Source organism: Onychomys torridus, chromosome 21, assembly GCF_903995425.1.
Source record: "Onychomys torridus chromosome 21, mOncTor1.1, whole genome shotgun sequence".
Classification (NCBI taxonomy): Eukaryota; Metazoa; Chordata; class Mammalia; order Rodentia; family Cricetidae; genus Onychomys; species Onychomys torridus.
The window spans coordinates 47,468,917-47,486,315 of NC_050463.1; the positions used below are offsets into that span (position 1 = coordinate 47,468,917).

At 45.2% G+C, this 17,399-nt stretch overlaps 1 protein-coding gene across 2 annotated transcripts in view; it reads right to left on the reverse strand.

Annotated features, from left to right (window-relative positions):
- Window positions 1–16,692, reverse strand: part of Taf1b (TATA-box binding protein associated factor, RNA polymerase I subunit B) — a 62,657-nt gene extending 45,965 nt beyond the window's left edge. For both annotated transcript variants that reach the window (XM_036171023.1, XM_036171022.1), the window contains exons 1-6: window positions 16,631–16,692; window positions 14,458–14,556; window positions 8,839–8,926; window positions 4,934–5,031; window positions 4,443–4,538; window positions 741–891 (exon numbers count right to left, since the gene is read on the reverse strand). In XM_036171023.1, coding sequence (XP_036026916.1) covers window positions 741–891; window positions 4,443–4,538; window positions 4,934–5,031; window positions 8,839–8,926; window positions 14,458–14,556; window positions 16,631–16,648 — 550 coding nt within the window. In that variant the 5' untranslated portion in view covers window positions 16,649–16,692. The remainder of the gene's footprint in view (window positions 1–740; window positions 892–4,442; window positions 4,539–4,933; window positions 5,032–8,838; window positions 8,927–14,457; window positions 14,557–16,630) is intronic.
- Window positions 16,693–17,399: the final 707 nt, after the last annotated feature.

Sequence of the window (17,399 nt, forward strand, 5' to 3'; positions counted from 1 at the left end):
GGGATGGCAGCTGGTGTTTTATCTCTTTGTAACTGCATTTTATAGTTTAATATTGAGTTGTGTTCATAATTTTAGTATAAAAACTAAAAGAAAGTTCTAGAAACAAATTTGTAAAAATATTTTTCTATTTCTGTGCAAGTATGTCTGAATGTGTGCGTGCACCACCAGCATGCCTGGTGCCTGCTGAGGCCAGAAGGTTTCAGATCCCCTAGAACTGGAATTACACACAGATGTGAGTGACCACGTGGGTGCTGGGAGTCGAACCCAGATCTTCTGGAAGGGCAGCAGCCAATGTACTTAACATCATTTCTCCAGCCCTCGAAGTGCCTCTTCAAAAGGAGCACTAAAATCTCATTCGGTTTGCTCTTCTTCGTCGCAGGACTCAGCAAGTTCCCTTGCTTAGACATCTTGGCCATCAGGAGATAGGACTGTTATTAATGGGCTTCTTTGTTTTAGGGATGGTGTCTCCACCCACGTGGGTCTCAATGAAGGCTGACCTTGAACTCCTGATTCTCCTGCCTCTGTCTCCTGAGTGCTGGATTACAGGTGTGCTGGCACACCTGGCTGGCCTGTGTTAGTCTGAAGACACAATGCTGGCTTTAAGAATCTAAGCATCAGGCCAGCAGTCAGCATTGAGTTAGAGATCTGGGCCCCACACTAGGGAAGGAGAGAGCCACCTCCCATGAGTTGGCCTCTGACTGTCACATACGCGTACAATAAATAAATTGTTCTCCTTTTACCTGATTTTGGTGATGCTTTGGTGACAGGGAAAGGCTTTGGAATCTCGGGGTCAGACTGGAACTCTGCTCCACTTTCAAGGGGACAGGTGGTGTCACTAGGCAGCTCAAGCTCACTGGCCCAGTCTGAACACTGTAGACTGTCTTCCAATACCTGTCCATAAAACAAGAGACACAGAAATGACTGCTTGAGTTTAAAGGTCAGCTTCTGTGAGCATTCCTGCCTGGGGAACTGTTCCCCAACAGTACCCAGCAATGCTTACTGGAGAGTGACCCAAACACGGGCAAACAGGGAAACAGTCTGCCAGCACGGGCACACACTCACACACACGTACGTACACGTACACACACAGACATACACACAGACACATATATACACAGATACACAGACACACACACACCAGGTCTCCTGCTCCCAGGAGCACCTCTCTTGTCATGTGAAAGGTATGACACATGCCGGGCTTGCGGATGCAGCTGGTAGACTGCTTCCCAGCATGCACAAAGTCCTTGACTTGGTCCTCTGCACATCCACAGGACACCGTAGCTCATGTCTATCAATCTAGCACTTGGGAGGTGGAGGCAAGTCCCGGTCATCCTTGACTACACAGGCTGGCTTATGAGAATGATGTTTTATCACAGCAAAAGAGGCCCTAACTAAGACTTGGTTAGAAGCTGTAGTTCGGAGGTAGAATGCTTGCCTACTGTGCATCAAGTCCTGGATTCAACCCTCAATGCTGCACAAACTATGTGTAGTAATGGATGCTGTAATCTCAGCACAAGAGGTAGAGACAGCAGGATTAGAAGTTCAAAGTCATCCTCAACTACATACTGAGTCTGAGGCCAGCAGGAACTGCCTGAGAGTTTGTCTCTAAAGCAGGGAGGGCATGTTTAGGAAGAACAACACTTCAGATTGGAAGATATAATGCACAGTGACAGTTTTAAATGACTATCTTTTGACATTTCCTCTTGGATGTCTAACAGTGGCCTCAAACTTAACACGTCCCACGCCCGACTCCTGATCTTCCAGTCCCACCTGCCCTTTCAGTCTAAGGCAGCTTTCCTTCTAGCTGCTTAGACTGAGAAGCTCGTAGTCATCCTGGACTCCTGTCTCTACACCCCACCTCAGTCCATCAGGAAATCCTCTTCCTCATCTCCTCTGCACTGCCAGGCCCCAGCCTGATGCCACTCACCAAAGGTAGGCTTGGATCTCCTGTGTACTGCCAGGCCCCAGCCTGATGCCACTCACCAAGGCAGGATTGGATCTCCTGTGTACTGCCAGGCCTCAGCCTGCTACCACTCACCAAATGGAGGCTTGGCTTGTTGGTCCCAGGGAGGCCTGAAGTTCAGCATTTCCTCCCTTCCACACCTCATGTTAATCTTACTTCCTAGAGTTCCTTCACCCCACTGGGAAGCCCTCCCTGGCCATCTGGGTTACACAGCACCCTTCCTGATGCTCCATTATGCACATTTGTTTGCTTGTTCTGGAAGTTTCCAGTTTATTCGATAGCCCAAAAGCTATAGGACAGGATTCAGATTCAGGCCTCTCTAATTCTTGGAACAGTTGCATCCAGAGCTCTAAGACCACATTAGCAGACTTACTGAGAAACCCACATTTCTGAGAATAGAATCCATGGGCTTGAACTGCTAGGCAAGTTCTGTCTGTGAGTTATACTCCAAACCTGCTTCCAATTTAAAATGTAATTTTCTCTCCCTTTCAAAATGGGCATTGTTATACCCGTGAGACATAGATGATATAATTTACCCATGAGCTTCCAATTTCATTTCTTATTTATTCACCAGGATTTAGTGTGATACTGTCCACCCAGGTGTTGACTCACACCAACCAAACTTCTGTCTGTAAGTTTTCAGTTAACTAAAGAGATCAGAGTGTCATAGAGAACCCTAGGTTCTCATTCCTGCTTCCTACATACTAGGCAACATCACAGTGCACAAAGACACCCACAAACAAAACACCAAGTGTGAGATCTGAAGGTCATGTTCTTACTATGTTGAGTAAGTCTCTCTCTTTCTTCCCCTTTTAAAGAGTTGCCATAAAACCATATTGCATCTTTTGCTTTTCTTGACAAGCAAGTGGTTCATATATCCAGACAGGTAGTATTCCATAACTTTATGATCATAAAATGCTTCCTTTTTCCAGTTTAATTCAAATTACCTTTTGGGAGCCGGTTGAAGTTTATCACCCCATACTTAAGAGGGTCATTCCGTAAGTCGTCTCCCTAAGTGGTGTCTTGCATGATTTGACTGCTCTAACCTCAGCCCGAGGACTGGTTCCTAACCACAGAGGATGCATGTGCAGCTCAGAGGATGCGTGTGCAGCTTAGAGGCATCTCCTCTGCTCACCTCTGTAATCGATTCCTTTCATCTTGGCCCAGGATCCTCAGTCCTGGATCACTGACCTTTGCATGCAGACCTAAGAGGACCTGACCAAACAAGGAAGTGTTGGGCCACACTCCCAAGTTTCTACCAAACCTGAGTCACATGGACTTAGAATCCCATCTTAGCCCTGGAGGGGCTACCACTCATCAGACACATCTGGTTGGGACACGTGCCTTTCTCTGTAGCGGGACTGTTCTCTATTCCAAGCAAAAGGTACTGTAGCATACCTCGGAGGTAATTCAGAACAAACCGCTCACAGAGAGAGCAGCTCTAATAGGCGGCCTGACTGACTTTCCTTCACTTCAAAGCTGCTGAGATAAGACATAGGGGCTGGATATGGAAACACCGGGTACAGCAAGCAGGAAAGTCAAGGGAAAGCATTACACATGCAGGGCTTGCCAATGTAGCTGGGAGACTGCTTCCCGGCATGCACAAAGCTCTTGGCTCAGTGTCTGCACGTCCACAGGGCACCGTAGCTCATGTCTGTCAATCTAGCACTTGGGGGGTGGAGGCTAGTCAAGGCCATTCTTGACTACACAGTAAGCCTGGCCTGGGATACATGAGACCCTATCTCAAAATAAAATAAGCTGGGTGGTGGTGGTGCACACCTTTAATCACAGGACTTGGGAGGCAGAGGCAGGCAGACCTCTGTGAGTTCGAGGCCAGCCTGGGATAAATAATAAAGTTCTGTCTCCAAAAAAAAAAAAAAAAACAACCCAGTAATACTACTACTACTACTACTAATAGGAATAATATATGCAAAAAATTCCAACAACAACAATAAGCAAGACAAAGAAACCCCACAAACTAAATAGCCACATGACAGAGTCTCTGAGAGCCTCCATTCTTCTAGTGGGGGGGGGGGGGACTCAGAGGCACGGAGCTTTCCTAGCATGTGAGTTTGACCCCAACACTGCAAAACAAGTAAGAAATTCCTTGAAGTTCCCCGAGTGAGCTGGATATGGTGGTGGCTGTAATCCTAGCACTTGAAAAGCTGAGGCAGGAGGACTACCAGGAGTCCAAGGCTAGCCTGACTATGGAGTGAGATCCGGACTCAAGAACCAAAACCAACCCGTCAACACAAACTTTAAAAAGGAAGAGGAACTTTAACTGCCTTTATGTCACAACTAGTTTACTGAACAGCCCCAAGTCACTGTGGAGTCTGGATCATTCCGGATTGCACCAGAAGCCTCTTCCCTGAAAATCCACCAACAAGCACCACAGCCAGACTCGCACAGCCACAAACACCACCTTTGTCTCTGCCACACAAGGCAGATTTTGCTCCCACCCGTCAGCTCCATGGCTCACCTTGGCTTTCTTTCCTCTTGTACGAACTGGGTTTTCACAATAAGCCTGCTTGCTCTTCTGAAGGTAGCGCTTCCAAAAACTGTGTAAAACTTCATTCTAAAGGGAAGGGACACACGTGGTGAGTGATATAAGGGCACACACAGTCACATCTACACCACACACGCCCTCACACTTTACAGATCGCCTCCCATCAAATGTGGACTCGCCTGCTTTTCCTTAGCAGGGACACAGGAAACACTGATTCAATGAAAGAGTCCTTTTGTTTTCAGGGCTGGAGATTAAAGACAGACCTAAGATACACTTCTAATCTTGGAGCGAGGGAAAGGACCAGGCATTAAAGATCACCAGGGACCTGTTTACGCAATCAGGATCACAGAAAGAAAACAGTTTATACAGGACGACACTTAGTCGGGCAGAGCCCGGCTCTTTGTGTAATCCCTCCTCAGGTCCACTCAAACAGGGCGGTGCTAACATCCACACACATGACTTACCTTTAGCTCTGGGCCCACTCCAAGGGTCTTCAGGGCTTCTGCCTGGTGGTAAAGTATGCACTGAAAACCTTCACACACATACCAATCCCAGCCTTTTTCTAAAGGAGAAATAACAAGCTTTAGACACATGTATTCCCGATTCACTATGATTCTTCTACATAGTGCAATTTCTGTTAACACAAGCCACAAGACTATCTTTGTATCTCAAATAGTTTCTTTTCTTTATTTGTGTGTGTGTATACACTTTTGTATTTGTTTTTTTCTAAATGATTTATTCATTCGTTCATTCATTTTGCCTGTGTGTATGTCTGTGAGGGTGTCAGGTCCCCTGGACCTGGAGTTACAGACAGTTGTGAGCTGCCATGCAGGTGCTGGGAATCGAACCCGGGTCCTCTGGAAGAGCAGCCAGTACTCCCAACCACTGAGCCATCTCTCCAGCCTTTTGTTTTTGAAATAAGTCCCCACTACATGACTCTGCCCAGCCTGGAACTTGTTATGCAGACCAGGTTGGCCTGAGATTTGTATCAGTCTCCCCACCTGACTCCTCCTCCTCCTCATTTGTATCAGTCTCCCCGCCTCTGTCTCCTCCTCCTCCTCATTTGCATCAGTCTCTCCGCCTCTGACTCCTCCTCCTCATTTGTATCAGTCTCCCCGCCTCTGTCTCCTCCTCCTCATTTGCATCAGTCTCCCCGCCTCTGACTCCTCCTCATTTGCATCAGTCTCCCCGCCTCTGTCTCCTCCTCCTCATTTGTATCAGTCTCCCCGCCTCTGACTCCTCCTCCTCATTTGCATCAGTCTCCCCGCCTGTCTCCTCCGAGGACCCTTAGCGTACGCATCCACTACCGCGTCCAACCGTGAACAGTTTCTACTTTTATACTCTTTTTAGCATTCTGATATATTTGTATCAATTTCCAAATTGATAGATTTGTATTTAACAAAATTAAGCATTTTGTTAACGTATTGAATTGTTTTCAATTATCTAGCATAAAGGTGGAAAACAGCATGTTTAAAAAAACAGGTGAAATTTACATTTGTTTGGGGGTTTTGTTTGTTTTTGTTTTTAGTTTTGTTTTCTTTTTGAAGAGGGTCTCACTATGTAGCCCTGGCTATCCTGGAACTCCATACACAGGCTGGTGTGGAACTCACAGAGCTCTGCCTCCCTCTGCCTCCTGAGTGCTGGGACTGAAGGTGTGTGCCAGCACACCCAGTGAGATGTAAGTTTTTAAACGTGTATTTTACAATGCTCAAAACTTTACTATGTGGAAATAGTCGGTCACTGCTTCTACCAGAGTTCTGGTCCATTTCAACACATATCTCAGTCAACAAACAAGCAAATGTCACGATCCAAGGCTAATGTGCAGAAGTCCAGGAATGGGCAATATAGGCACATTTTTAAAAAGTAAACTTGAATGGCATTCTGCTTCTGTGAAAACGGTTCTAAGCTAGAGAGAAACTGAAAATAAGGAAATCTGGTGCCTAGGTACCAGATGCATCCTAAGTATTTTATTTCCTCCCTTTTAAAATGTGTGTATGTGGTTTTGTGTGCAGTGTTTGTAATTGTTAGTGTATGTGCACATGTAGGTGGGTTGCACGTGGCTGTGTGAGGGCGTATGTAGGTCTATGATCAGAGACAGGGTCTTCCTTGATCATAATGCATCTTTTAAAAATTACTATTATGTCGTATGGATGGATGTTTTGCCTGTATGCATGTATATGTACCACGTGCACAGGCATGTTGCCCAGGATCCCCTGGAACTGAGTTACAGACAGTTGTGAGCACCATGCAGGTGCTGGGAACTGAGTGAAGGCCCCAACAAAGCCAGTGCTCTTAGCCACTGAGCCACCTCCCCAGCCCGTCCATCTCCCCAGCCCGTCCCCCTCCCCAGCCCGTCCCCCTCCCCAGCCCGTCCACCTCCCCAGCCCGTCCACCTTCCTAGCCCGTTCACCTCAATTTTTTTAACATGGGGTCTCTCAGTGAATCTAGAGATTCACTGGGTTTGGCTAGGATCCATCTGCTTCAATCCTCCCAAGACCAGGGTTGCAGATGCATGCTATCTGTGTGAGTTTTGGGGCCTTGCCCTTCTGTCCTTGTGCTCAGGTGTGTCACTGACAGTGCCGTGCTCCCAGCTCCTACACATGTTAAACCGACTATTGTTGCAGGCCTCACAACAACCCAAGAGGCCATGAAGAAATCTGCAGAGCCGTCAGAAATACATGTGTACCTACGGTAATGACCAGCTGAAGGAAATGTGGCAATGGTGAGGACTCCTGTATTTTACCTGCCACTGCCGGCCAAACACAGAAACACGTTCAAAACATGCCATCAAGATTTCTCACGCATCCTTCGGAAGTCTGTTACTGGCTCCCACATAACTTCTCTGCACATGGTGAAGACTCAACTCCTTTAACTTACCGGAATATCCCAGGGGCTCCCTGACCCCACTGACTATCCAATACTTCCTGGAAAGAGTCTCAAATATAACAAAGAGCCTGTGATTTCTGATGATACAGAGGTTAAGAGGGTTTAAACCCTTCGAGCAGTATGTATGTACATGGCTCCCTGTACCCAGTCATACAAACTTGGACACTGATAACGCTGCATTTAAACTGCCTGAGCTCTCCTTCTGCATATAACATTACTGCTCTCCTTTCACAGGTAACATGCCAATGTCTACAGTGTTGACAACGAGACATAACCTAGTACAGCGTCCAGGGTTCTGTAGATAGCTTAAGCCCAAACTACATATTAACTACTTACATATATCAGAGTTACTCTGATAAAACTGGATAAAAATCAGCCAGGCTTTGGCCTATAAAAAGCCACTGCTGGGCTGGGGAGACAGACAGATGGTTCAGTGATGAAGAACACTGGCTACTCTGGAAGAGAACCTGGGTTTGGTGGCCAGCACCTAAACAGTGGGTCACAAGCATGTGCAACTCCAGTCCCAGCGGGTCCCATACAGACTCTGGCCTTTAAGGGTACCTGCACACACACAGTACACAGACATCCATGCAGACAAACACCTACATACATATACATAAAATAATCTTTAAAGTCATTTTTAAATGTGTGTTAGTATTGCAGCATTCCCTCCGCTATTCATCTAAGAATGCCAATGTATTTCGTATAAGTATGCCATGTACGTCTAGTCCCAAGTTCATATAAATGTATACACAGCATGTCTGTATGTATACTTTCACAGCTACCTACTGTAGAGCTGTCTACTGTCAGCATGAGGCCAGTGGTTTCTGACTTGAGAATCTAGCTGGTCCTAGCTAGTTGCAAAAACACAAAACATCAGACAGACGTTTCCAGGTCCTTCTCCACAATGGCCCACTGTAAGGATTCACTGGATTCACACTTGTGCTATAGCCATTTTAGGGAAAACTACCCTTTCCTATTTTAAAAAGGTATGTTCAAAATGCAATGTGAGAAATGGTGTTTTAAAAGTTGAATATAGGGGTTGGGGATTTAGCTCAGTGGTAGAGCACTTGCCTAGCAAGCACAAGGCCCTGGGTTCGATCCTCAGCTCCCCCCTCAAAAAAATAAAAAATAAAAATAAAAAAATAAAAGTTGATATGATGTTTAACTTGCCTAATCTGACAAGCCCACAGTTGAGCCATTTGAGAAAGTGACATCATAGTCAATGGCACAGCAGGACGTCCGTCCACCAGCACAGCGTACAGCTGCCCCACAGAAGTGTGGCTTACCGACCACATATGCTCCAATGCACTTGCTTCCAATTTTACCATCAGCCATAGCTTTAATTCTAGTTTGCTGGCGCTCTGTCTGGAATTGACTGAAAGTGCCCTCCTGTGCCCTCCTGTGCCCTCCTGTGCCCTCCTGTGCCCTCAAGCCATGAGGGAGGCATGAGCAGAGCCTTGAAGTGCCAGTGGGCGCTCACCATGCTTGCGTCTCTTTCTCAGCCCTTTGCTGATGGAGTTGATCTTGGTATTAGGAATAACCGCAGTGCTCACAACTTCCTCAGATCTCTGCAGGGAACAGAACAGACAGTGAGGAAGAGAGCTCTGTATCCCAGGATGCTCTGGGAAGAGTCTGGAAAACAAACTGAGTGACTACACGGACGACGACGATGAAACCACACTATGCTGGTTAATCTTTTTTTTTTGAATGTAAAGAATACCAAATGTTTATTTTGCATGTGATTTAGTCAGGTTTAAATGAAAGAATTAGCCATAATTTCTTGATTGAATTAACATAAAAATGTAATAAACTATATAATCCAAACTGAAGTCACCTTCTAAAGAAAAACTCTGTTTTATGTTATCATAATTTAATCTTTATACTGCTTTTTCATTTAAAATCTGGTTTCTGAAAGAGCCGCCACACAGTAACCAAATGAATATACCTTTACTTAAACAATGTAATTATATTTTAATTGAATATAAATTTAAAAAGCTGGGCATGGTGGCACATGCCTTTAATCCAGCACTCAAGAGGAACAGGCAGGCGGGTTTCTATAAGTTTGAGTCCAGCCTGGTCTACAGAGTGAGTTTCAGGACAGTCAGAGCTACACAGAAAAACTCTGTCTTGAAAAAACAAAACCAAGCCAAACAAAAAAGTATTAAAAAATAAATTTTTATTTTTTAAAAATAAGTGGAACCGTGTAAAAAATATATTAACTTTTCAAGGTCGACCAAGAATAAAACAGACTCAATTTTTTATCCATGCAAAATACACAGTACCACTAGAACAATTTGTGTTTAGGGACAGTAGTGCATGCCCACAATCCTAGACTAAGGAGGTGAAGGAAGGAAGATCAGGAGTTTAAGAACAGCCTGGGCTACACAGACCCCCTCTTCAAAGCAAACAACAAAAACCAACCAAACAACCAATTACTGACTCAGGGAGATTGCTGGTGCCCCACACTGCCTATCTTCTTCTTGGCAAAAATAGCCATTTGGGCAAGAAACTGTTCTTGCCTGGACTGCTTGACAAAATGTTGTATCCACTGGACATGCAGGACCCATAGAAAGGTGATCACTGAACTTTGCAAGGCAAGATGGTCCTTCAGATTCCTGCTTCGCAGAAGAAACTGCCAGACATTCTACAGGACACAGAGAAAAATGACCGAGAGACTCTAGGCCTATAGGATAAAATGGATGCCCCAACATTGCAGAGGAACTTTAGATGACTGTCCAGGCAGCCAGCTGTCTCTGTCATCTTAGATTTTTGGAAGCTGCTTACAATGAACTTCCTGTTTACTTAGGTAATATTATATCCTTCAGAGGTCTTTGATGTAGTTGAAGGCTAAATAGTTATAATTATGGTTTTCCTTGGTTTTGACAGAAGATAAGGTAGATATGAAACCTTGGACTCACAAATATAGGATAGGATATCTTCTTTGATTTTGCCAAATACAAATAATCTAGATATTATAACTATAATTCTTGCTTGATAACTGTTTTGTCATATGTAATTTTGCTGTGTTGAAGTTAAAACCTTCCTTTTGAATAGAAAGAATAGGGGAAATGATGAGTGATGTCATTCTGTATGCTGTGAAAATGTGTTGCTCTGATTGGTTGATAAATAAAGCTGTTTGGCCAATGGTGAGGCAGAATAAGGTTAGGTGGGACATTCTAAAGAGAGAGACAGGAAGGAAGAAGACAGAGCAGGAGAGACACTGCTAGCTGCCACCAGAAAAAGCAAGATGTAAAGGTACTGGTAAGCCATGAGCTACATGGTAAAGTATAGAGTTATAGAAATGGGTTAAGATATAAGAACTAGGTAACAAGAAGCCTGCCATGGCCATAGTTGAAAAATAATATTAGCCTGCATGTGTTTATTTGGGTCTGAGTGACTGCAGGGCCAGCAGGTGAGAGAGATTTGTCTTGACCATGGGCCAGGCAGGACACGGGAAAACTTTCAGCTACAGCCTCGTCTCTAGAAGCAGGGCCAGCCTGGTCTATACAGTGAGTTCCAGGCCAGACAGGGTTATACAGCAAGAGCCTGTATGAAAAAATAAAATAATAGTGCTACTTTTTATTTTCAATAAAACAGAATTTTGGAATGGAAATGGTTAGTAACATTCATAACAAACTGATCAATGCCAACTGTTATTAAGGGCAATTATCTCAGGCTGATTTTCTTACACCAAAAAACAAAATACTGAGTCTTATTTCTAGAAAAAAGTAAAAATGTTTTAGATAATAAATGGCATTACTGTATTTTTCTAAATTTAAAGATTGAGGATGAAGGTTATCTTTTATGTGGGGGTGGGAGGATGTGTTTCCAGATAGTCTGGGAAAACCTCAAATTTGTGGTCGCCTTGCCCTTCAAGTACTGGAATCCCAGGCTATACCACACCAGCAGAATGAGTCTCATTAAGAATAAAAGGCACGAGCTGAGGATGTAACCCAGCTGGTAAAGCACTTGTCTAACACGCCCAAACCCTAGGTTCAATACCCAGAAGCTAGCCTGGGCTATATGAGGCCCTGTCTCAAACAAACAGAAGGAGAGACATGCCTCTAACATAGGATTTCTGGACTGCAGTCTCTCTAATTTTCAAAGCCATGTAATACACTAAGAAACCACTAATTGGTTACTGAGAAAAGACAGGTAAACGAAGCACGAGGTGGGGGCGCTTCACACCTGACCTGTGAAGGACACAAACAATGAAAACAAAATAGGGAAGGCTGAGCATCCCAGGAAGCTGTGACTGAATGGTCAGGCTGAGGAAGATCTGCATACCTAACAGGAATCTGCAGTGTTTAGAACACAGTGAACATCGTCAAGACAAAGGACTCAGGGCTCACAAGTCTCCCTTTGCCTTTCCACTCACAGAAACACAAGACTGCACGGAGCTGCTGATGCACAGTGAGAACAACAGTGATCTCTGCTGTTTGCATAGATTTCCATTTCCTACAATGAGCATGCATTGATCTTATAAAATCTATTAGATTCACATAATTTGAGCCCATACTTTTATTAAATACTTAAGAACTTGCAAAAAACATATGGTGTCTACACCAGCCAGATTAAGGACCTTACATCCTTTGTCCTGACTAAAACACACCAGGAAAAAACCTTCTAACCAGAAGGCTTTGCTGCAGCACACTTCCACTTGTCACAGGCAGACTGACTCTCGGGTCATCTCTTCACCCACTGAATTTCAACACCTCCACACTACACAGCTCCAGGAAGCAGCAGCTGTACACTGCGTGTTGGCTAAGCCTGGATTAGTGTAACGCCAAAAGTAACAATGGACTGTTGTACGACACAGAGTTTGCCTATTGTGTGGAGGGAAGACTCTGAAGTTCATGGCCTTTTACAAAAACATGTAGGGACCAGAGATGTCATTAGTATGACACATGCCTAGCGTGTAGAAGGCATTAGATCATCCCCTACACAGTAGGAAAAAGAAATGTCACCCACCTTCAAGAAATGTACATTACTCCCCTGGGTTGAGAGTCTTAAACACAAAACTAGGTAGTAATACTATATTCTTTCAAACCCAAACTGATGGTAGATTTAAACAGACAGACCTTGCAAGAAGCATCAAAGACAAATAAAAGAAGCCATTAGTTACGGCTGTTCAACTCCTATAAAAACAGTGCCCTGACTCCACCTGCAAATGGATACTCTTCCATCATGACGTTCGGCTCCTTCACTATGTTTACATTGGAGCAACACTATGAAATTAACAGTGGCTACACCACTAGAGCCTCCATGAGCATCAAAGCAGAGAACTAACTGCAGACCTCCGGTGTCCAATCTGATGTATTCATGTACATGAGTACTTACGTATCTTGATGAGACATGTCTCCAGGAGACCATCACCATGATCAAGGAGACTAGCACTCAATCATTCCCCAGGGTTTTTTCGGTTAAGTATACATCTTGTTGATACCCTGTCTGACTAACAGGGATGCAAACAAGCATCTGAGCTGTAAACTAAAGAAGCCACCAAGGAGACACACCTGTGTGGGGCTAGAGAGACGGCTCAGGGCCAAGAGCATGTGAGGTCTTGCAGAGGACCCTTGGATTTCCACACCTATGGTCAGGCAGCTCACAACAATCCCAAACCAAGCTCCCTCTTGTGGACTCCAGAGGCACCTGCACTCACATGCACATTAACACACACACACACACACACACACACACACACACACACACAAGCTTTTTTATAAGAGAAAAGCACTGTGTAACTGAGCTGTCAGCTAAATTAGCTATTCTTCTTAAGGGTTTTGTTTGTTTCACATCTTTTGTCCACATTTTTAGTTGTCTGAGGCAGAAAGACAAATCAGTCCCTACCACACTCTATGTTAAGGTGCAGTCTCTCTTCGGCTCCTACTAGCCTTTCTGAGTAAGTGCTAAAGGGGGTACCTGTTCCTTCCTGGCTCTGCACTTCGAGCAAACCCTTCCCTGTGGAGAACAGTCCTGGCATGTTTAGGCTCCAGCAGCAGGCTGTCCACGCTTTGATTACTTTGGTTGCATATCAGAAAGGTATGCTCACCAGAACAAGACCTAGAACTTCCTGTGTGAAGACGGCCTCATTTACCAAGGTTCCACAGTGCAGAGTGACAGTCTCTACCTCAAGAAACAGGTGTGATGGGATGAAAGGATCCCTGGAGTTAAAAGACTTAGGTTCAAGTCCCACCTCAAATCTCTGCACTCCTGTGACATTAGCGAACTAACTCAACTGGTGCCAGGTGCGGTGGCGAATGCCTTTGGTCCCAGATCTCTTGGGTCTCTGAGTTGGAGCCCAGCCTAAGCTACAGAGGAAGACTGTGTCTTAAAAAAACAAACAAACAAACAAACAACAACACCAAACACCACTGACTTAACTCATGAGCTCTACTTGCTCTGTCTGTCTGGGCATCACACTGTCTCACAGGCTGTTGTGAGGTAGAAATGACATAATATATGAGAAAGTACTCAGCACCTCACAAAGGAATTACAACAGATAAGTGATGGTGAAGCATGTTTCCAATACTTCCAGCAGTCACCGATCATCTTATATCCCACCTTCCAAATCTCTATGCAAGTGCAACACATTAAAAACTCAAAAACAAACAAACAAAACCTTTCAAGTGTAATGTCAGATATTTCCATACACACGGTCTAAATGAAACATTCATTTATAAATGTGGCTCAACGGGTTACTTTTTGTTTTGGGGTGTTTTTTTGTTTTGTTTTGTTTTGTTTTGTTTTAAGTTTTTGAGAAAGGATTTCTCTGTGTAGCTCTGGCTGTCCTAGAACTTGCTCTGTACACCAGACTGGCCTCAAACTCAGAGATCTGCCTTGCCTCTGCCTCTTGAGTGCCTGGACTAAAGGTGTGCGCCACCATTGCCCAGGGCCTCAACACAATTTGGAAAATTCATCTCCAATCTAATTTGCAGAGTTCTTAATCCAAGACTGTGCTCTTGAAGACTGTTTCTACTGGAATTTGGCCACTGAACAAGGAATGAAAACAGATGCGTTTTTAGGAGCCACGCCACACACCGGGCGGAAACTGCAATTTTAAAAGCATAAGCAGATTCATGAGTGGCATGTTACTTACGTCGGTGACAGTGTGGCAGGAAGTGCAGTAGTATTTGCCTTCGTCAGTTAGGCCCCAGGAGACGGCAGCACATTGCGAACAGCGGTCAGTGAAGGATGTCTACAGAAGGTAGAAGAACTGTTATTGTCAGGCTGATACACTGCATCTTTAACTTCATGGCTCTAAGTTCTACCTCCAGGGTTCCTGGCAATTTCATCCCCAAAATTAAAAAAAAAATCATAGAAAATTAAAAATACGTTGGACTATGTACCTAGAAATAAGAAGTTCAGTCTCTTCCGTAGTATGAAACACAGTAACTATTCCACAGTGTATGAAACACAGTAACTATTCCACAAAAATGACTAAGACATGCAGACTGAGAACCAAGAAAGGAAAGGTGAACAAGGCTAATGTGGAAACAAAGACATAAGGAAAACTCCCTGTTAGTGCAGAGGGAGAAAAAGATGAGCCAGTGTATGGGCAGGCAAAACAAAAATACAAAGATCAGAAACACTGTTGGCAGCTACATTCCTTAATCCCAGCACTCGGGAGGCAGAGGCCAACTGATCTCTGTGAGTTAGAGGCCAGCCTGGTCTGCAGAGCAAGTTTTAGGAGAGCCAGGGCTGTCTCAAAAACAAAAAACAAAAAAAACAAAAAAGAAGAAAAAAAGAAAGAAAGAAAGAAAGAAAGAAAGAAAGAAAGAAAGAAAGAAAGAAAGAAGAGAAAAGAAAAGAAACACTGTTGTCATTTCCTTTGAGGCACTGAAAACATACCAAAAGCAGATGTCTTAAGTTTTGATTTATTCATCCAGCAACATAAAGGGTATCAACTGTATGTGTACTAGATATTTAACTGGGTGCTGGGGTTCTACTGTAAGCAAAAGGAGCATGGAATTCACTCGTGGTCTATATGGATGGATCATGGTGGATTGTAATTTCAGTCGTATCAATTTATTATCTAGACTTTAATCATCCATCATTCAACATTTATTAGTATTTACTGAGAGTCTACTACAAGACCCTCTATCAATATTCTACCAGTGTGCGTGCACACACACAGAACTGGTTCCTAATTCTCTGGTGTTTGACTGTATGGGTCAGTTACTGAATACATCTATCATATTAAAAGTGCATTCCAGGTTCAACAACATCTTGATCTTTTGTTGTTTTGTTTTGTTTTGTTTTTCGAGACAGGGTTTCCCTGTAGCTTCTGGACTAGCTCTGTAGACCAGGCTGGCCTCGAACTCACAGAGATCCACCTGCCTCTGCCTCCTGAGTGCTGGGATTACAGGCGTGCGCCACCACCGCCCAGCCATCTTGCTCATTTTTATGATGAGGTACAGGTGCATGTGCTGGATAGGTTTGTGTCAACTTGACACAACCTAAAGTCGTTTGAGGAGGGTACCCCCACTAAGAAAATGCCTCCATAAGGTTGGGTTGTAGGCAAGCCTATAGGGTATTTTCTTAATCAGTGATTGATGGGGTGGGCCCAGCCCATTGTGGGTGGGGCCATCCCTGGGCTGGTGGTCCTGGGTTCTATAAGAAAGCAGGCTGAGCAAGCCATGGGGAGCAAGCCAGTAAGCAGCACCCCTCCATGGCCTCTGCATCAGCTCCTGCCCTGTGTGAGTTCCTGTCCTGACTTCCTTAGATGATGAACTGTGGTATGGAAGTGTAAGCCAAATAAACCTTTTTCTCCTCAATTTGCTTTTTTTGGTCATGGTGTTTCATCGCTGCAATAGAAACCCTAACTAAGCACATTGGAATGTCCTTAGCAGGGGTTTGGAATGGATACCCCAGACAGACGGACTGACAAGGGGGTCCTTGAAGGCATCACAAGTTCCAGGTCCCGCGCTTCCTCACCCGCCCCAGCATCAAAGGGAGCTTTGCTGGGTGGTCCCCTCCAGAGACGGTGAGCCATCCCACAGCCCCACAGCTTCATCTTCCTCCTGGCCCACGCCCCACGTGCACAAACACCCTACCCGCCCCGCACCTGCACCCGCACCCTCCCTGGGTGGGAACACAGCCTGGTTCTGGGCCGCGAGGCCGCCGCCGCCCCCTCGCTCCGCGCTCTCCGCGGGTCACCGCCCCCAGCCGACACCTCCTCCCCGGGCTGCTCCTCCCCCTGGCTCCCCTGGGCTCTTTCAGTTAGGGAACGCCGCCGAGTCCGACCTCCCCGCAGGCCCCTAGGTCCTTACGGTCTCCTCCAGATCCATCACTGCTCCGCCGCTGCCACCGTTACCCAGGCAGCGGGAGCCGCTTCCGGGAGAGGCGGGAGAACGCTCCGGCCGGAAACACAGCCCCCGCCTTTGCGTTCCGCTAGTCTCCTATGCCTCCCCTGCTGCTCCGGGGGACCCAGGCTCAGGCAGTGCAGATCACGTCCGGGTTCCAGAGACCCGGCTCAGACCTACGAGGAAGTGTCTTTTTTTGTTTGTTTTGTGGGGTATGTGTTGAGACAAGGTTTCTCTGTGTAGCCCTGGCTGTCCTGGAACTCACTAGGTAGACCAAGCTGTCCTCGGATTTAGAGATCCGCCTGCATTTGCTGAGTGCTGGGATTAAAGGCGTGGGCCGCCGCCGCCGCCAACACCACCTCCCAGCTTCTCGATTTTACAAAATGTGCTCTCAATGTTTGAGGGAGAGAACACAGATTGTTGAGTTAGACCTGGGTTTCTATTTGGATTTTTTTTTTTTTCTTCTCCAGGTCCTAGGAACCAAACCCTTGTACAGGTTTGTCGAGTATTTCACAAAACCGTGCAACACTCCCAGCTCTTACACCTAGATATCAGACCATTAATTTATTTTTCCTTGTGCCTCCACTTCCTCCTGTGTAAAAATTGTATATTTACCTGTGAATATAATTAAGTCTTACAAAGTCTCGGTAACTTTACCTCTTGTTCCTTGGTTGAACACGCTAATTCCTTGCTTCATTCCTTAAATCAAAATTGCTTTAAGTTTTGGATTTAGCTG